Below are 15,783 nucleotides of genomic sequence, written 5' to 3'. Positions count from 1 at the left end.
GGAAGGAAGGAAGGAAGGAAGGAAGGAAGGAAGGAAGGAAGGAAGGACGGACTAATCCAGATTGCACAAAACCTACATTCTATCTCGACTGCTAACACTTAACTGGTCACAGGACTTTGGACAGGTCATGAAAACCGAGTCTTCATTTTCTCATCTACAGAACAGGGATAATTTTATTATAACAGAACAGTTATAAAATGATGCATATGCAAAAGGTCTGTGAAGTATAAATCATTTTACACTACAGTACTATGATAATTAGTAAAAGCTATTCACTGGGATGGTATTTCTTAAGTAACATTATTCATGATATCAAGATTAAAACTCTTAAATGCCCCAATTAAGCGGTTTAACTCTAATATAAGTATATAGCCAATCTAGCCCTCCCAGGGACGCTCATTTTCACAGTGCAGTGGCTGTATGGCTAACGTTGAACATCACAATCTTTTTAAAATTTACAAGTGTCTGGGCTCTCACCCAGAGATTCTGATTTAATTGGTCTGCAGAAGCTCCCACAAGTATTATAAAAAGCTTCTCCTCCAGCAACTCTAATAAGCACTCACAAATGAGAACCACTGTAATTAAGTCCAACATAAGCATCATAAAGGCAGGGTTTTTGTTTGGCTGTTTTGGTCACATAACAGTACCGAAAAAGTCTATTATCTAAATAAACGAAAAAACAAAGAAGGATTAATAGCATCCTTTTATTGTGGGCTTCCTTTGAATGAATGTTAACTTAAACCTGTAGTATTCAAATATAGGATTCAATGAGTGCTCAAAATGCACGTAGCCAAGCCCAATCAAAATCTCAAGAGTGTGGCCAAGAAGGGTTCTGAGATCCCCCGCCCACACAGAGGCGGAAGACTGTGTTCCACTAGTAGATAAAGAACTGACAGAAGAGCAGGCAGAGAGAAGAACTTTATGTCGTGCAGATCAGAATCCATCCATTTATGGCTCAGCTTTGTCAAAAGCCTCACATAACAGGAGGAATATTTCAGGAGAATACCTATTAATTCTGAATGAGTCAGAGAAATGAGAATTTAATTTCTTCTCTTACTGCAGTGATCGTTCCACAACGCTCCATGGGGCAAGTCACAATGAGATTAGTAATGTTCCGCCCTTCTTTCCAAAAAAGAGCATTCTGCATAACCGAAATTAGAACAAAGTTTGAATCCAGGCCCTACCACTTTCCTTCTAAGCCTCATTTTTTGCATCTATAAACTCACAGGGACAACAGTATCTACCTCAAATGGTTGTTTCAATGCTTAAATAAGGCAATACATAAAAGTGCGACTCTTTCAAAAAAAAATTCTTCAAAGTACTTTATTCCATTTTCACATCTTTTCCCCAATGCCTTTTTCAGACACATCCACCCCCACCTCCCAAAGCTTCAAAAGTCCTAGACATCTTATGTTTCCCCATCCCCTGGGAAAAAACTTATGGCTCTAATCATTAGACCATTTGTACCACGGATTTTCTTGAGATATGTATGCAGAATCGAGCCACCACCAACTACTACGTTTCATCAAATCGATTTATAAAACATACCATCATTTTATGTGCTAACAAGGAAATACTGGCAATTAAACTGTGATACACTATCATTTTCAAGTTGCATTCCAATTTCAAAATGAATAAGGTGGGGAGGTGTACACTTTAGAAACAGTGGAACACAGAATATACACTGCGCATGTGATCACCTAATTCCTGGTGTGCAAAAAGGTAAGAAGAGTATTCTCTGCGTAGTAGCCACCAGATCCAGGAGGGGGGAAAAAACATATTATCTTGACCATGCAGAATGGTATTTGTTGTTATTACAGAGATGAAAACACAACAAAACCATTTTCTAAAAGGTGGCTGTTGGTTTTTTAACTTTTTATCTAGTCCGTATTTAAAAGCTTGACATTGATAGTAGAGCATGCAGATTTCCTGTTCAAGAGAAGTTCAAATCTAAAGGGGCTCCACCAGGGGCGCCTGGGTGGCTCAGTCGGTTAAGCATCCGACTTCGGCTCAGGTCATGATCTCGCTGTTCATGGGTTCGAGCCCCGCGTCGGGCTCTGTGCTGACAGCTTAGAGCCCAGAGCCTGCTTCAGATTCTGTGTCTGCCTTTCTGGATTTGATCCATGGCCTCCTGGTAATTTAATCCTCCAAGAAAATCACGCATTTGTCAAACTTTAGTGTGCATGCAAATCACCTGAGGATCCTGTCAATTAATAAGCAGGTTTTGATTCCATAGGTCTGGGGTAGGTCTGGGGTAAGTTCCCAGGTCGTGAGAATGCTACTGGCCCGTGGACTTGGTGGAGCAAGATTCTGTAAGGTTTACAAAGCATCTTCATATAGATTACACATCCATACAAATGAGACTTTGTGGGTTTTTAATTACTCCATTTTGCAGATGAGAAAATTAAGGTTCAGTTGAAATTCAAACCCCTGACTTCTAACTGCATTACACTACACATAATTTTTAAACAAAATCAATTAAGTAGCACTGGTTACCTAAAACAAATGCAGCGAACACTAGAAAAGCCAGTTATAAATTTTGTGACCCAAAGGAACTGCCATGAGCGTGCACACGTCCTCCAGGTCAGAAAGCCGCCAGTCTCTACACACAAGTAGAAAGGCCGGCCCAAGGTATTTTTTCCTAAAGATCTTTCTTCTGCAAGGTTGAGGTGGTCTTCACCTCAGCTGAAGTTTAAGTAGTCTTCTCATTTCCCTAGGCACCATAAACCAGAAATGTAGAAATTATAACCCACTCTGCTGACTAGCTAGGCTTCAATCTATTTGAAGATCAGCTGGTATTTCAAAGGCCAACAGTGAGGTCCTTCGATGGGATATTTCACACAGTAGCCTCACAATACGGTAGTCACGTATGATTTTGTAACCACTCTGAACCATGTTCTTGGGGGGACGCAGGGGAGGAAGGCCGTCTTATTCCAGGGGTAAATAAAATAAAGGATACGAAAAGACTCATCTCTGACTTAACTGGTATTCTGAGCTTCCCTATTATCCTGAAACCTGCTACCCTGGTTTTTGATTCATACGTGGAATACTACCAAAATTTTACAGTGGGTGCTAAGAATAAAATACTGCTGTGGGATTCTTACCGTCAGCCTGAAAGTACAGAAGCCAAAACTACTCAACTGAGTCCATCTGTACAATCAAGATGAACTTCAGAAAGCTCAGGCAAGTTAGACAAAGAGTTAAATACCTTCATTCAAGCTGTAACCAAGAAACAAACTTAGTGAAAATGGAAAACCACTGTAGAATGAGTAGATTACTTTAGTTCTAAACTACCCTTAGCAAAAAGTTAATCTGTTGTCAGTATCCAGAAATAGCCCCTTGGTACCTGCTTTGAGGTCTACATTTATTATGCCATCAAAGATGAGGTTTTCAGCTCTTAGAATTAAAATGGAGTCTCCTCCAGCCTACTGGAGGTCTGGTCACCCAAAAAGTAAAAATATCTGAGCGCTCTGACCCATAAGCCACCAACTACCACTCAGAATAATTGTCTACAAAGCAGCTCTTCTCTGAACTCAACACTTTCAATGACAGATGAAATTAAAAGAAGAAGAAGAAGAAGAAGAAGAAGAAGAAGAAGAAGAAGGAGAGAAAAGAAAAAAGAAAAAAGGAAAAAGGAAAAAGAAAAAAGAAAAAAGGTTCACCTTTTTGCATGCATTCTATGACAACCAAAAAGTGACTCAGGTTTCCATTACCAGAGCTTTGGTCGAATGTCGTCTAACAAACAGGCAGAGCAAAGCCAGGTCATGAAGCTGATAAAAGTAGTTCACTGCTTCTCGGGCCTCCATTCACCAAGAGACTGGATATACAATGTAGTAGCCTGATGTCACTGATCAGTCCTCTGTATCACCCTTGACTCAAGTCAAATACGGGATAGTATTTCATTACCCACAATCAGTTTTTTCTGAGAAGAAGTTGAAACACATCTGGAGAAGTTTTATTTATCTTTATGCAAATCTCAGAGGCTCAGTTAATTATCTGAGAGTTCAATTTTCTGACCTCTATATCCTGAGGTCTTAAACTCCTCTGGTGACAATACTGTACAATGGCTGAAAATTACCAATCTCTCAAGACAACTCAGGACGGAAGCCACCTTCACAAAATCCAACACAAGACAATGATGCAGAAGATACTGCTTTGTCATAAGATTAACGGAGGGAATAGGGGCGCCTGGGTGGCTCAGTCGGTTAAGCGGCCGACTTCGGCTCAGGTCACGATCTCGCGGTCCGTGAGTTCAAGCCCCGCGTCGGGCTCTATGCTGACAGCTCAGAGCCTGGAGCCTGTTTCAGATTCTGTGTCTCCCTCTCTCTCTGCCCGTCCCCTGTTCATGCTCTGTCTCTCTCTGTCTCAAAAATAAATAAACGTTAAAAATTAAAAAAAAAAAAAAAAAAAAAAAAAAGATTAACGGAGGGAATAAATGCTTAAAAGAGAGAAGCAGGCAAAAATCGCAATAATTCAGTCCCAGTGTTTTATCTGTCTCCTGATTCCAATTATTTTTCTACCTGCTTCCAAACTTTACAGTAACCCAGGCATGTGCCTCCTGGCTAATACCCAAGAATTAGAAACTGGGCACACACATGATAGAGAATTTATGGCAGGAGGCATACAGGATCCAATTCACCACACTAACAACTTATCTATGTGCAATACCAACCTTTCTCCTACGATAAATAACTAAATAAAAGTTATACACAGAAATTAGCAGGCAACGCTTCCTGGGAAATCTGTGCTCGTGAGACAGGGAAAGTGTGAGGGCAGAAGAAGAGGTGAACCGGGGATAGGTGAACGAAGAGAAGAAGTAACACCATCCTTCCCACGGGACAAGAAGGAAACGATCATTTTGCCCAAACCCATTCCTCACATCCAAGGGTAGATCTTATTTTTCCCAAGTAGTCTCTTGGGAAGGTTCAAATAAAGAAGGCTTTTCCTACCTGATCCACAAGCCACTAAACCTGACCTATGTCTTTGCAAGGTCAAAAGACCCAGAAGCGATCGGGTCAGCTTTGGAATGACCAGGACTCAAGACTCAAGACAAAAGCCGCAGTTTAGTCCCTTCATCACCCTAAGGGTTTTTATAAAAATAAAAGATCCTCTTCTGGCTAAATTCCTCACATCAAATTTCTAGGTGTGAAGCTGGGAGAAATCCAGAACATCCTCTTACAGGAGTTCATTTTTTCTGGGTTTTCTGTAGAATTAAGAGCTCCAGCCACATGGCAAGTGTCAATGTTAGCTGAAGCATCGTCTTTGACATGCCTAGGATAAAGCTAACTCCACGTGGATTCTGGGTACTTTAAATGTCACCTGTTCTCTTCACACCAACCACGTCAACAATCATTCATTTCATGTCCACTAACATACTGAAGAATTGTACTTGACACATAAGGAAGCTTCACCAAAAATGATACCCTACTACTCTAAAGAAGTTTCAAGTGGAAAAGAGGACCAAGCCTCTGATACCCAGCAACAGATACATGGCAATAAAAATACTGATCATAAATGCTGTAAGGTAAAGTGAGATCGTTATGGAGGCAAAATTATTAACAGGATTTGGGGAAAAGAAGGTCTTTTATAAGACTGCCAAAAACAGTATTAGCCAAAAAAGACTTCACAGAGAAAGGATTCTGAAAACATACAAAGCAAGTCGAGTCAGAAGGAAAGGAGGGAAAACAGATTCAGGCTGCCTTTCATGACCTTCCTGGCTGTGACACGGAATATAAAACCAGTCACAGAACACATTTGAGGAAGACTCAAATGGAAATTCAAGGTAAGACTTCTAGATCTAGAAAGTTGATGACAAGAAAGAACCAGTTTTGAGAAAGAAAGGCTACCAAAGATGCTTGAGAAAGACTGCGTAAGACGTAAAGGGGAAGAGGCTATAGACAGAGGAACTGCTTTGGCAACAACTGAGCATCACAGAGGTCAAACGATGATCAGTCCCCTCCCCCCACCCCTGCCCCCACAAAAGTGTGCAGATCTGGAACTAACAGACATTCTAATGTCCTGACAGGCAAGGTACAAGAGGCAAAGCTGTTCAAAGAGGGCCAAAGACCATACCATAATTAAAGCCTAGCTAGCAAAATAAGAATGGTCCTACATATCTGGTTCACTTTAAAGATTTCTGGGTTTTGGCAAATCGCTGCTCTCGGATCTATTCCCAGCTTCAGCTTTCTTATTTTAATTCCTTCTGTTTTTACTTTGTTTGTTTGTTTGTCTGTCTGTCTGTTTGTTTTAAACCAAAAATGTCTTCTGATAGACCAAGGAACTGAGAACTAGATTTCGGTTCTACCTCACATCATTATCAATGTATCCCCCAAAAAAAACATCATGTCTCTGTTTTTAAAAAGTTCAGTGTACATCTCCTACTGTGTTTGCAGACATCGAATTGCAATAAAAGTGTTTTAAAATACACTGTAATTAGTGCTGTGAATATCTAAGGAAACTAAACAGGCATGTTTTGCTTTAGGGGGGGAAAAAAAGAGAGATATAGGAACAAGTTCCTCAAGCCAACTTACAAATCCTCCTTTTCTTAGACAGGAATCGCCCGGGGATGAGCTCAACACATACTCCACCATGCTAACGCCTAGTCCCCCACTCTCCGACCGTGGGGACAGTACAGAATTGACCTCACTGTTCACATGGAAACTCTGACCAGGTCTTCTCTGCACCATGATTGGCTGGGAAACTGAATGATCTACAAAAAAGATACACAAGCATGATACAGTGCAGCCAGAGGCTCAAACAAATTATGAGTGATGTCTCATGGATAAACCAATGACTGGGAATCAGGAAGCCTGCCATGGTCAGGTGAGCCGAAACCTCCTATTGTGTTTTTCCCTAAGTATAAATTCTACATAAACTAAGGAAAACGGAACACACTCCTCATATATCCAGGACAGCAGAACAATACAGCAGTTCACATAACTGGTTTACCTAGGTATAGTGGATAAATTGTTTACCCCTTTCAAGTAGCAGAATTTCTTTTTAATATATTTTATTAGTAATATTACTGAAACAAAATGTGATTTTACTGCCCTTTTTAAAACCAACAACATAATTTGATATTTTCTGATGACTCACTGTCATCCGAGGTTCCATTTTTACATTGCGCTGTAACACAGCACGTTGGCTTTTTGGGATTTCCGTCTCCTTCCTCCCTATCCTCTGTTATTTCTTTCTGCTGTCAGTGTGTGCCTCTACAGGTCCTCCCCATCCCTCTTCAGGGGTAGTCTGTCAGAAGAGCATCCGTGCCCAGTAACTTGATTTGGCCCCAACCACATTTACAAATAGATCATCCCATACACAGTACACAGGGGGGCAAGGGGAGGAAAAAGAAACATGAACTTCAAATGGCAGGCATGGATTTTCTAATTCCGAGTATGTTGACAGCAGTACAGAACAAGAAGTTATAGCTGAAATTACGGTCATTTCAAACAGACCACTCCCCTGTGGCTAGCACTTCAATAAAATATTGAAGATTTGATTTTGTGTTAATTATGTTTTAATAAATTACATCATATAAGCTCCTTCATGGCAATTATACTAAAGGACAGGACACTGCTTGACATGCTTATGTCAATGATGTGAAATTCATGACTTGCCAATTGCTGAGGAAAGGAGCTCTAAGACAGGCATAAATCACAGTACAGATGCTAGATCTAGATTACCTGATGTTCCCCAGGCACTGTCTCGCCATTGATCACCCAGGAATATTCCTTTTGGTCCATCTTTGCTGGATTCATCTGTTTCCCAAAACTTTTTACCTGGCAAGAGCTGCTGCAAATTAAAAATAATAGATGCTTTTAAAGAATTCATAAAGGATGAAAGTACAGCAGTCAACACTTTCTTTCAGACAAGGTACTGCAGATGCTCATGTGCTCTGGAGGGCTTTACTCGCAGTGTTCTGACTACACAGACTGTGGTCAGAGCACTACTGTATATTCGGTAAAAGTCACAGAGAGGCCTAAGGCCAGGAGGGGCCACAGATCAACCCACCACAATAGAGGCTCAGCTTAAATATCTAGAATTATCCATTTAACCTATGCCAAGATTTTATGGGGGGCAGGGGAAAGGGGAGTAATATTAGACCTATTAGTTAAATACTTGCTAAGAAGACTCCTTTTTAAAAAGAATGTACCTACAACTACTAACACACTCCTTTGCCTACATGTGTACTAACTGGCCGTACAAAGTTACTCAAGCTGGGGCATGAACTCAGACCCCAGCCATGGAATGCTAGAGGCAAAACTCACCTCCTTCGTACAGAAGACCGTGTTAACCAAAACATTTTCATCACCAGAAAGAAAAAACAAGCAAAATCTTCCCAACCACAACATTAACCTATTCCAAGATCTTGGGAAGACAGAACAGCCAATTTCCCCATTACTGGAAGGGAAATAAAACCTCCTATCCTCAGTTAATTTTAACAAAACTTAATAATACCATTAAAGTGACTTCACAAAACACTCCATGCTTCACAGAAATGTATACATCACTGGCCCTAAACCAATATGAGAACTTTAAACCAGCTGTGACCAAAGAAATGCAAAGTACCATTTAAGCAAAACCAGTACAGTTTTGCCCAACAGCAAAGCATTAGCGACCAGGGTCAGTTACAAAGTGAAATTCCACTGGAATTCCATCATTCTTCATTTTGGTCATCAGCTTTACTCACTAAAATGTCCCCCTTATTTCCTCTAAGTATGTTTTCACTTCAGCTACTACTAGTCAGACAAGAAAGACAGAAGTTTGAGACAGTAATCACTGCTTTTGAGCATAAAAGAAGCACCTGGAGAGTTGAAGTTCTCAGAGGAACAGAATCAAAAATCAGAAAGCAAAATATTTGCTCTCCTCCTTGATAATAAAGGTTTGCCTTTCCAATTTATAACCCATACCGCAGCGATAATGGGGGAATAACTCAACTTTGTCGTCACTGAAATCAATCTCGGATTTCCAAATCTGGATTATGGGTTTCTCAGCGTAATTTCAATTCTGTCTCTATACATCTGCCTGGCAGACCTGGGTTACAACCTGGTCAAAGCCGTTTCCCACACACTTTTCTCTTCAGGCCCTAATCTGTTATTTTCTAATCTAGCAAGATCGTGTCAAAAGACACATCTTGGTCTGGCATTCAGTAAGCTTACGTTTACTTGAAGATGAACAGTTATAAGCAGTCGGTGCCTAGAATGCCTCGTGGGTTCATTCTCTGAGGGAAACAAGGACAGACAGAGCTGGTCTGTTAATCTGAGATGGGGGCAGGGGTGGGGGGAACGGCGGGTGGGCAGAAGGGAGAGCTAAGCAGTGGGGTCAGAAGCAGTGGCGTCAGGAAGTCCTGGACTAGACGACTTCGATGTGTCCTGGGACAAACTGAACTGCCCTAGGCCTCATTCTTTCTGTACTGATGATGGAAATAATTTTCAGGTTGTGATGATTAAAGATGTTGTTGAGGAGTGCCTAGCACAATGCCCACCACACAGCAGGTTTTCAATAAATGTATTCAGTGTTATCACGCCAGGGCAAAATAGCTGTAAATCACAGAAAGGACACTGAAAATTAACGTGAACTACTCAAGCACAATTCAAGAATTCTTGTTTTTAAACTTATTTTTCTTCTTTTAGTCTCAAAAATGGCCTCTCACAAGATTACAAGTATTTCCCTACTGGTTGTATCTTTTCCAACTAAAATTGTGATTTTTCTCCTGCATTTTGTAGGTGGTGTGAACACACAGGAGTCTATGTCAACTTCTCTTTTGCGTACAAGAAAGAATGAAAGCAGAAGGGACACCTCACTTACTGGTTAATTTCCATATAATAGTGGATGTTTTCCACATAATGATGGAAAGAGAGCAAAGGTCATCAAAAAAAAAAAAAAAAATGGCCAAGGGGCACCTGAGTGGCTCAGTTGGTTAAGCGACTGACTTCTGCTCATGTCACGATCTTGTGGTTCATGAGTTCAAGCCCCACATCTGGCTCTGTGCTGACAGCTCAGAGCCTGGAGCCTGTTTTGGATTCTGTGTCTCCCTCGCTCTCTGCCCCTCCCCCCTCGTGCGCACGCGCGCGCTCTCTCTCTCTCTCTCTCTCCCTCTCTCAAAAAGAAACATAATTTGTCTTTTAAAGAGTCAAAATGGCGCTCATCACTCTCCACACAAATATGGAAATCTTTACTGAGAACTCAAGGAAAAGCTTCTTTGAATATCAGCCTCCGTATGCAAATACAGTCCGTCGGTAATTCGTCAAACTGCCCACAAAGCAGCAGCCCTTGAACTCAAGGCTTCAAAAATGACTTCTGGAATCCTGTCACCTTTCACTATAGCTTGCCAGGCTGTCATAACATAACATACAAAGCCAGCAAAAGCAGGTGAACATGTAAGCAAGGCTGGTTCCAGGCCAAATTCTCTCAAAAGGAAACAACACAACAGACATGTAGAAAGGTGCTAGAAAGTGGAGCTTTTACTTCGAAGTAGTAACAGATGCAGCGGGTTTCCGTAGTGTAGTGGTTATCACGTTCGCCTAACACTCGAAGTAGTAACAGATGCAACAAGTCTCAAAGGAACGAATACACACCCAAAACCCCAAGACCCTTGTCAGGTACCGAGAGGCAACCATGTCTCCATTAGCAATCGGGTAAATGCAAACCCTCCACAGAGACTAGGAACAGCGCGAGAAGTCCTAGAAGTCCACGTGCTCTGGCAAAGTAGTAGCGAGGAGGTCGATGACCCATTATCAATGCAAACAGCTTGGCCTGAAAGGGGAAGTGTGTAAGAGATCATGAAAAAAGGGGTGGGAGAAGGAGGCGCTAGCACACCGATTCTGGGAGGGAAAGAGACGGAACCAAGTTGCAAGAGTGCTCTCCAAATGGGAAGAAAGTTAAAATTCCACACCAAGCAACGTGGGCGAAGAGGGAAGCAAACTCAGCAAAGCTCTTCAGAGTCTCGGGTCTGACACAGAACCCAGCCTTTCTCACTTTCCTCCGCAACATACCCATCCCCACCCCTCCCTTGGGTGCTCATCAGCCTCAGACTGGGACCTCTGCCTGCCGGTACTCATGCCCCTGTGTGATCCCCTCCCCTTGACCGTGGGCCGGACCTAGTGACTTGCTCCTGAGGAACAACACATGGTAAGAGGAATGGCGTGTCGGCCTCAAAATTACCTTGCAAGCACTGACGACCCCTCCTGCTTGCTCTCCTGCTTGCTCACTTTGAGGAAGCTAGCTGCTACGCCGCGACCTGCCCTGCGGAGAGGCCCCACGTGGCAAAACCCAAGAGAGGCCAGGGGCCATCCATCCATCAGGAACTCGGGCCCTCCGAACAACAGCCTGTTAGGAACTTAATCCCGACATCAATCTCGCGAGTGAGCTTAAAAGCAGACCGGTCCCCCGCTGAACTCGGAGACGGCCGCAGCCCCCGCTGCAATCCTGAGTGCAGCTTGGGAGGGGCCCCGAAAGAGAGGTCTTCCAAAGCCATGAGTGGGTTCCCAGCTCACAGAAACTGTGAGGTGTAAACAACTCTGTTGTTTTAGGCCTTGAGATTTTGAGGTAACGTGTCAGGTGGCAACAGGAACTCATACAGTTGTGAATGTATTTGAATATAGCTGTTCTGATATTCAACACGTTTCTTAAGTCTGATTTCAATAGGGGCGCCTGCCTGCGTGGCTCAGTCGGTTGAGCCGACTCTCGATTTGGGCTCAGGTCACGATGCCAGGGTCGTGGGATGGAGCCCCAGACGGGGCTCGGCGCTGAGTGGGGAGCCTGCTTAACATACTCTCTCGCTTGCTCGCTTGCTCTCTCTCTCTCTCTCTCTGCCCTCCCCCACTTGCGCTTTCTAAATAAAGTAAGTAAATGGGGCGCCTGGGTGGCGCAGTCGGTTGGGCGTCCGACTTCAGCCAGGTCACGATCTCGCGGTCTGTGAGTTCGAGCCCCGCGTCAGGCTCTGGGCTGATGGCTCGGAGCCTGGAGCCTGTTTCCGATTCTGTGTCTCCCTCTCTCTCTGCCCCTCCCCCGTTCATGCTCTGTCTCTCTCTGTCCCAAAAATAAATAAAAAACGTTGAAAAAAAAAATTAAAAAAAAAAAAAATAAATAAAAAAAAATAAATAAAGTAAGTAAGTAAGGCGCCTGGGTGGCTTGGTCAGCTAAGTGTCCGACTCTTAATTTTGGCTCCATTCATGATCTCACGGTTCATGGGTTAGAGCCCACGCTGCATCAGGCTCTGTACTGACAGTGCAGAGCCTACTTGGGATTCTCTCTCTCCCTCCCTCTCTCTCTCTCTCAAAAATAAATAAATTTTAAAAATAAATAAATAATACAAAATCTCTTTAAAAATAAATAAAAGTTTGTTTTCAAGAAGCACTTCTCATTCCTTTTCTAGTATCTACAGTCCAAGGACTTTTGACTTTGGAAAAAATAACATGCTTTTCATTTCCCATTTTCCCCTACTTTGTCTCATAGCCCTTCTGCATTAAAAAAAAAAAAAAAGTACTAACTTCTGCAAAATTAGATGGGCTTAGATATATTAAGCTTACCGAAAACTAGTAGCAGTCAGATATTCGAGTCAACTAAAATAACGACATTCACCATTCAAATCTGATCAGAGTTAAAGAAGCTATAATCTACTGAATTATAAAATAAAACAAAGTGACGATGAGTATCTGTTATTTCAAATGCAACAGCAACCCCTCTGGAGGTATCATCTACAGTATTGGCTAAAACAGACTGACTGGCTCACCAACCCACTGGCATAAACACCAGGAGTTGCCAAACCTTCATTTAAGCCACACCTAAATCCAACACCAAAAATTTAAAACCAACCATTGTATGAAAAGTGAATTACTGCTTACCCCATCAAAAACTTGGAAATAAAATTGTTCTTTGACAGGAAAAAAAAAAAAAAAAAAAGGAACGGATCACAGCAGAGGTTTACAAAATTTACTTTAAAGAAAGATTAGGCAATAAGAGGATTAAAAGATTTGACAATTCTAAAGGAAGAACTGGAATTAGGAATTGGTCCAACAAAAGCAAAAGAGACCCAGGGAGTCAGATGTAGGCAGTATTACCCAGGTGGCAAATTTAGGGAGAGGGCATATGATGCACAGTCTATCCTCATAAAAGCAATGAATGCATCAAGCTAGATAGCAGCCTGATTACAGTAGCCACTAAAAACATCTAAGTAACTTCCCTGGCTCAGACTCTTGCTGAGCAAGCAAACTTCATACGAGAACTTGGCTCCCTCCTGTAGCCAGGCATGCTGATCACTGAACACAATTATCCTGCCCACTTGAGAGTTATTATTTCTCCTTATAAATTAGTAAACTGTATTTTGGTTTTCATATAGAAGTCTCTTGTGGTTCTGGTTAGTATAGGTCAATCCCATAATGCAATAACCTCTGAATTAGTGATCAAGATCCCTTTCAAGATCTACTAACTGAGAACCAGGACTTGGGAGGTCCCAGCATCCTCCCCAGCCAACAACAGACTCTGTACTCTTCCCTGTATCGTCCCATTAAATGGGATTCCTAGTTGCCCCAAACCCCCCAATATGTGAGTTCTCAAATCTTTGAGGGGGGAAAAAAAAAAAAACACTGTTTATCCCAGTTTGAACCACAGGTTTATAAAAGAAAAGACACAGAAAGTAAAGAAATCAGTAAGCATACTCATGAGGCTTCTGGAGAACAAAAGAGAAACCAAGCACTGGTTTACAAGCAATGTTAGCCATTCGGAAAATCTCTGAATTTTGTTTGGAAACACCTTTTTTCTTTTACCATCTAACAAAAGAGACCATACACAAAGCCACACTTGCACAATCAATCACAACATTAGCCCCCACTAAGAGCCCTGTAACAGAGGTGGAGACAATAAAGTGCTGATAATATCAAGCACCTGCAGCCTTCTTATTTTAAGCAATAGTACAGAAGTGAAGCCTGCAAGGGTGCTCTGAAGTCACTTTTAAAAACCGACCTGCTTCTGAATCCCAACTCTGTGAAGTTAGCCCCTCTCAGCCTCAGGTTTCTCACCTATAAAATGAACTATCACGAACATTAAATGAGATCTGTGCAAAAAAGTAGTACAAGGCTGAACTCTGAGCACTCAAAAAATCGGCTGCCACTGTGACTGAAGAACAAAGTGGTAACCAACAGACCTCACACTACGAATGGCTAGCCAAACGACATGCTCCTGGGGTACTCAACTAGCAGGTGTGAGCCCAGCATCACCCAGCCCGTGTGTGTGTAAATTCCATAAAATCAAGAGCCCTAACAAACCACCACAAGAAGAGCCATCATTACATCTTTGCAGAAACTAAGAGGCATGATCATTATTAAGGACTGGGTAAGTCTGACCACACCACCACGAACATTTGCACAGGGAAGTATCGGTGAGGTTTTCTGATGGTCTCGGTACTCGGTGCACACTCCGACAGGTACTCTGTTCTCAAAAGGAATAAAATGATCAGGTAACTGCTTACAGGACTCAACACTGTCTGCCTCTCAGAGCAGAAATGAGGCTTCTTAAGGAGGAGCATTCACAGGGCGCACGCTACAGCCCTACAGGCATGCTCAGGTTTGATCATGTTATCTGGCAACGCAAACTTCCAACATAAGCTGAGTTTCCTCACTGGAATGTAACCAGTGCAGGAGTCAAATACCTGATGTTTTAAACAGGTGGTGAGGTACAGGACGCTGCCCCCAATTTTTTAATCTCTTAGTACATATTCCCATTACATTCTCATGGCGTTAAAAGAATTCGACATCAACTCAGAGAAAGGACCGCTCAGAACTGACTAAAATAAAGAAGTATAATTTGTAACCACTGACAGTCACAGGTTCTAGGCAGAGTTCTGATGTGTGAACATCATGTAATTTTCAGAAAGCCCTTCTCAAAATCTTAATGCCCTACCTTACCCATGCCCTTCAGACCATACAGGGTTGCAGCCATATCAAGGAAGACAGTACATCAAGTAGTGCTTTCATAATAAATACTATGAACTACACTCAGAAAAAGCTTTAACAAGAAACAGTTTAAATACAAAATTACATGTCAATATACTTTACAAGACTTTTTTTTTTTTTTTTTTTAAGGGTATATCCATTCATTCACTGTTAGGATAATTCTTTTGGAAAGGGTAAAGAAAATATATATACATCAAGAGTCATGTTCATTCCTGAGAATATATCTCAACAACAACAAAAGACTGGAATTCAAAAGAAAAGGAAAAAAAAAAAAAAAAACGAAAAAAAAAAAAACACCTCTACATTCAAAGTACAAGACCAAAACAATCAGGAGCAAGGTAGCTGTGCTACCACAATGGAAGCTCACCCAAAACAGCCATAAAGACTCTAGGTAATGTTTACAGAATTAAAAGTAAAAGACAAAACTGCACAGGTAAAGACCCCTTCTCCTGGTGCACCCTTCCCTTCTGGATCAAGACTGGAAAGAAAAATAAAACCTGAAATCGGTGCTTGCTGGGGTGGTGACATTATGAATGACTTACTACAAAATCAACGTTTATGATGATTTAGAACTGATTTTCTAACAAATAAAAATTGAGATTACAGGGGTATGGAATTCACTACAAACAAGGCATTTTCTTTTAAGCATACACACTTCACTGCAACATAATCTCACAGTAACAAAAGTTAGTGGCAACTTTACGGAGGGCCCACACTGTATGTCTCAAGTATTTTTAAGCAAGCACATAACATCTAATCCACTTTGAAACCTGTACCCTAAATAAGGAATGTCGAACGAGTTCAATGGTGTTATCACAGCCAGTTACTCTTT

At 41.8% G+C, this 15,783-nt stretch overlaps 1 protein-coding gene and 1 long non-coding RNA gene across 2 annotated transcripts in view; both read right to left on the bottom strand.

The window, feature by feature from the left end:
• Positions 1-15,783, bottom strand: part of PUM1 (pumilio RNA binding family member 1) — a 142,934-nt gene that overhangs the window by 76,129 nt on the left and 51,022 nt on the right. The window contains exons 4-5 of the mRNA XM_049618892.1: positions 7,683-7,791; positions 6,531-6,709 (exon numbers count right to left, since the gene is read on the bottom strand). Of these exons, the coding sequence (XP_049474849.1) occupies positions 6,531-6,709; positions 7,683-7,791 (288 nt within the window). The remainder of the gene's footprint in view (positions 1-6,530; positions 6,710-7,682; positions 7,792-15,783) is intronic.
• LOC125912858 (uncharacterized) lies at positions 9,988-12,100 on the bottom strand. Its single transcript, XR_007454849.1, has 2 exons — positions 10,529-12,100; positions 9,988-10,466 (listed from the first exon to the last, which is right to left on the bottom strand). It is a non-coding gene; the product is annotated as an uncharacterized LOC125912858 (long non-coding RNA).

The sequence above is a fragment of the Panthera uncia genome (genome assembly GCF_023721935.1).
Source record: "Panthera uncia isolate 11264 chromosome C1 unlocalized genomic scaffold, Puncia_PCG_1.0 HiC_scaffold_4, whole genome shotgun sequence".
Taxonomy (NCBI): domain Eukaryota; kingdom Metazoa; phylum Chordata; class Mammalia; order Carnivora; family Felidae; genus Panthera; species Panthera uncia.
The sequence above is the reverse complement of the archived record's forward strand: the minus strand, read 5'-3'. Positions and strand labels throughout refer to the sequence as shown.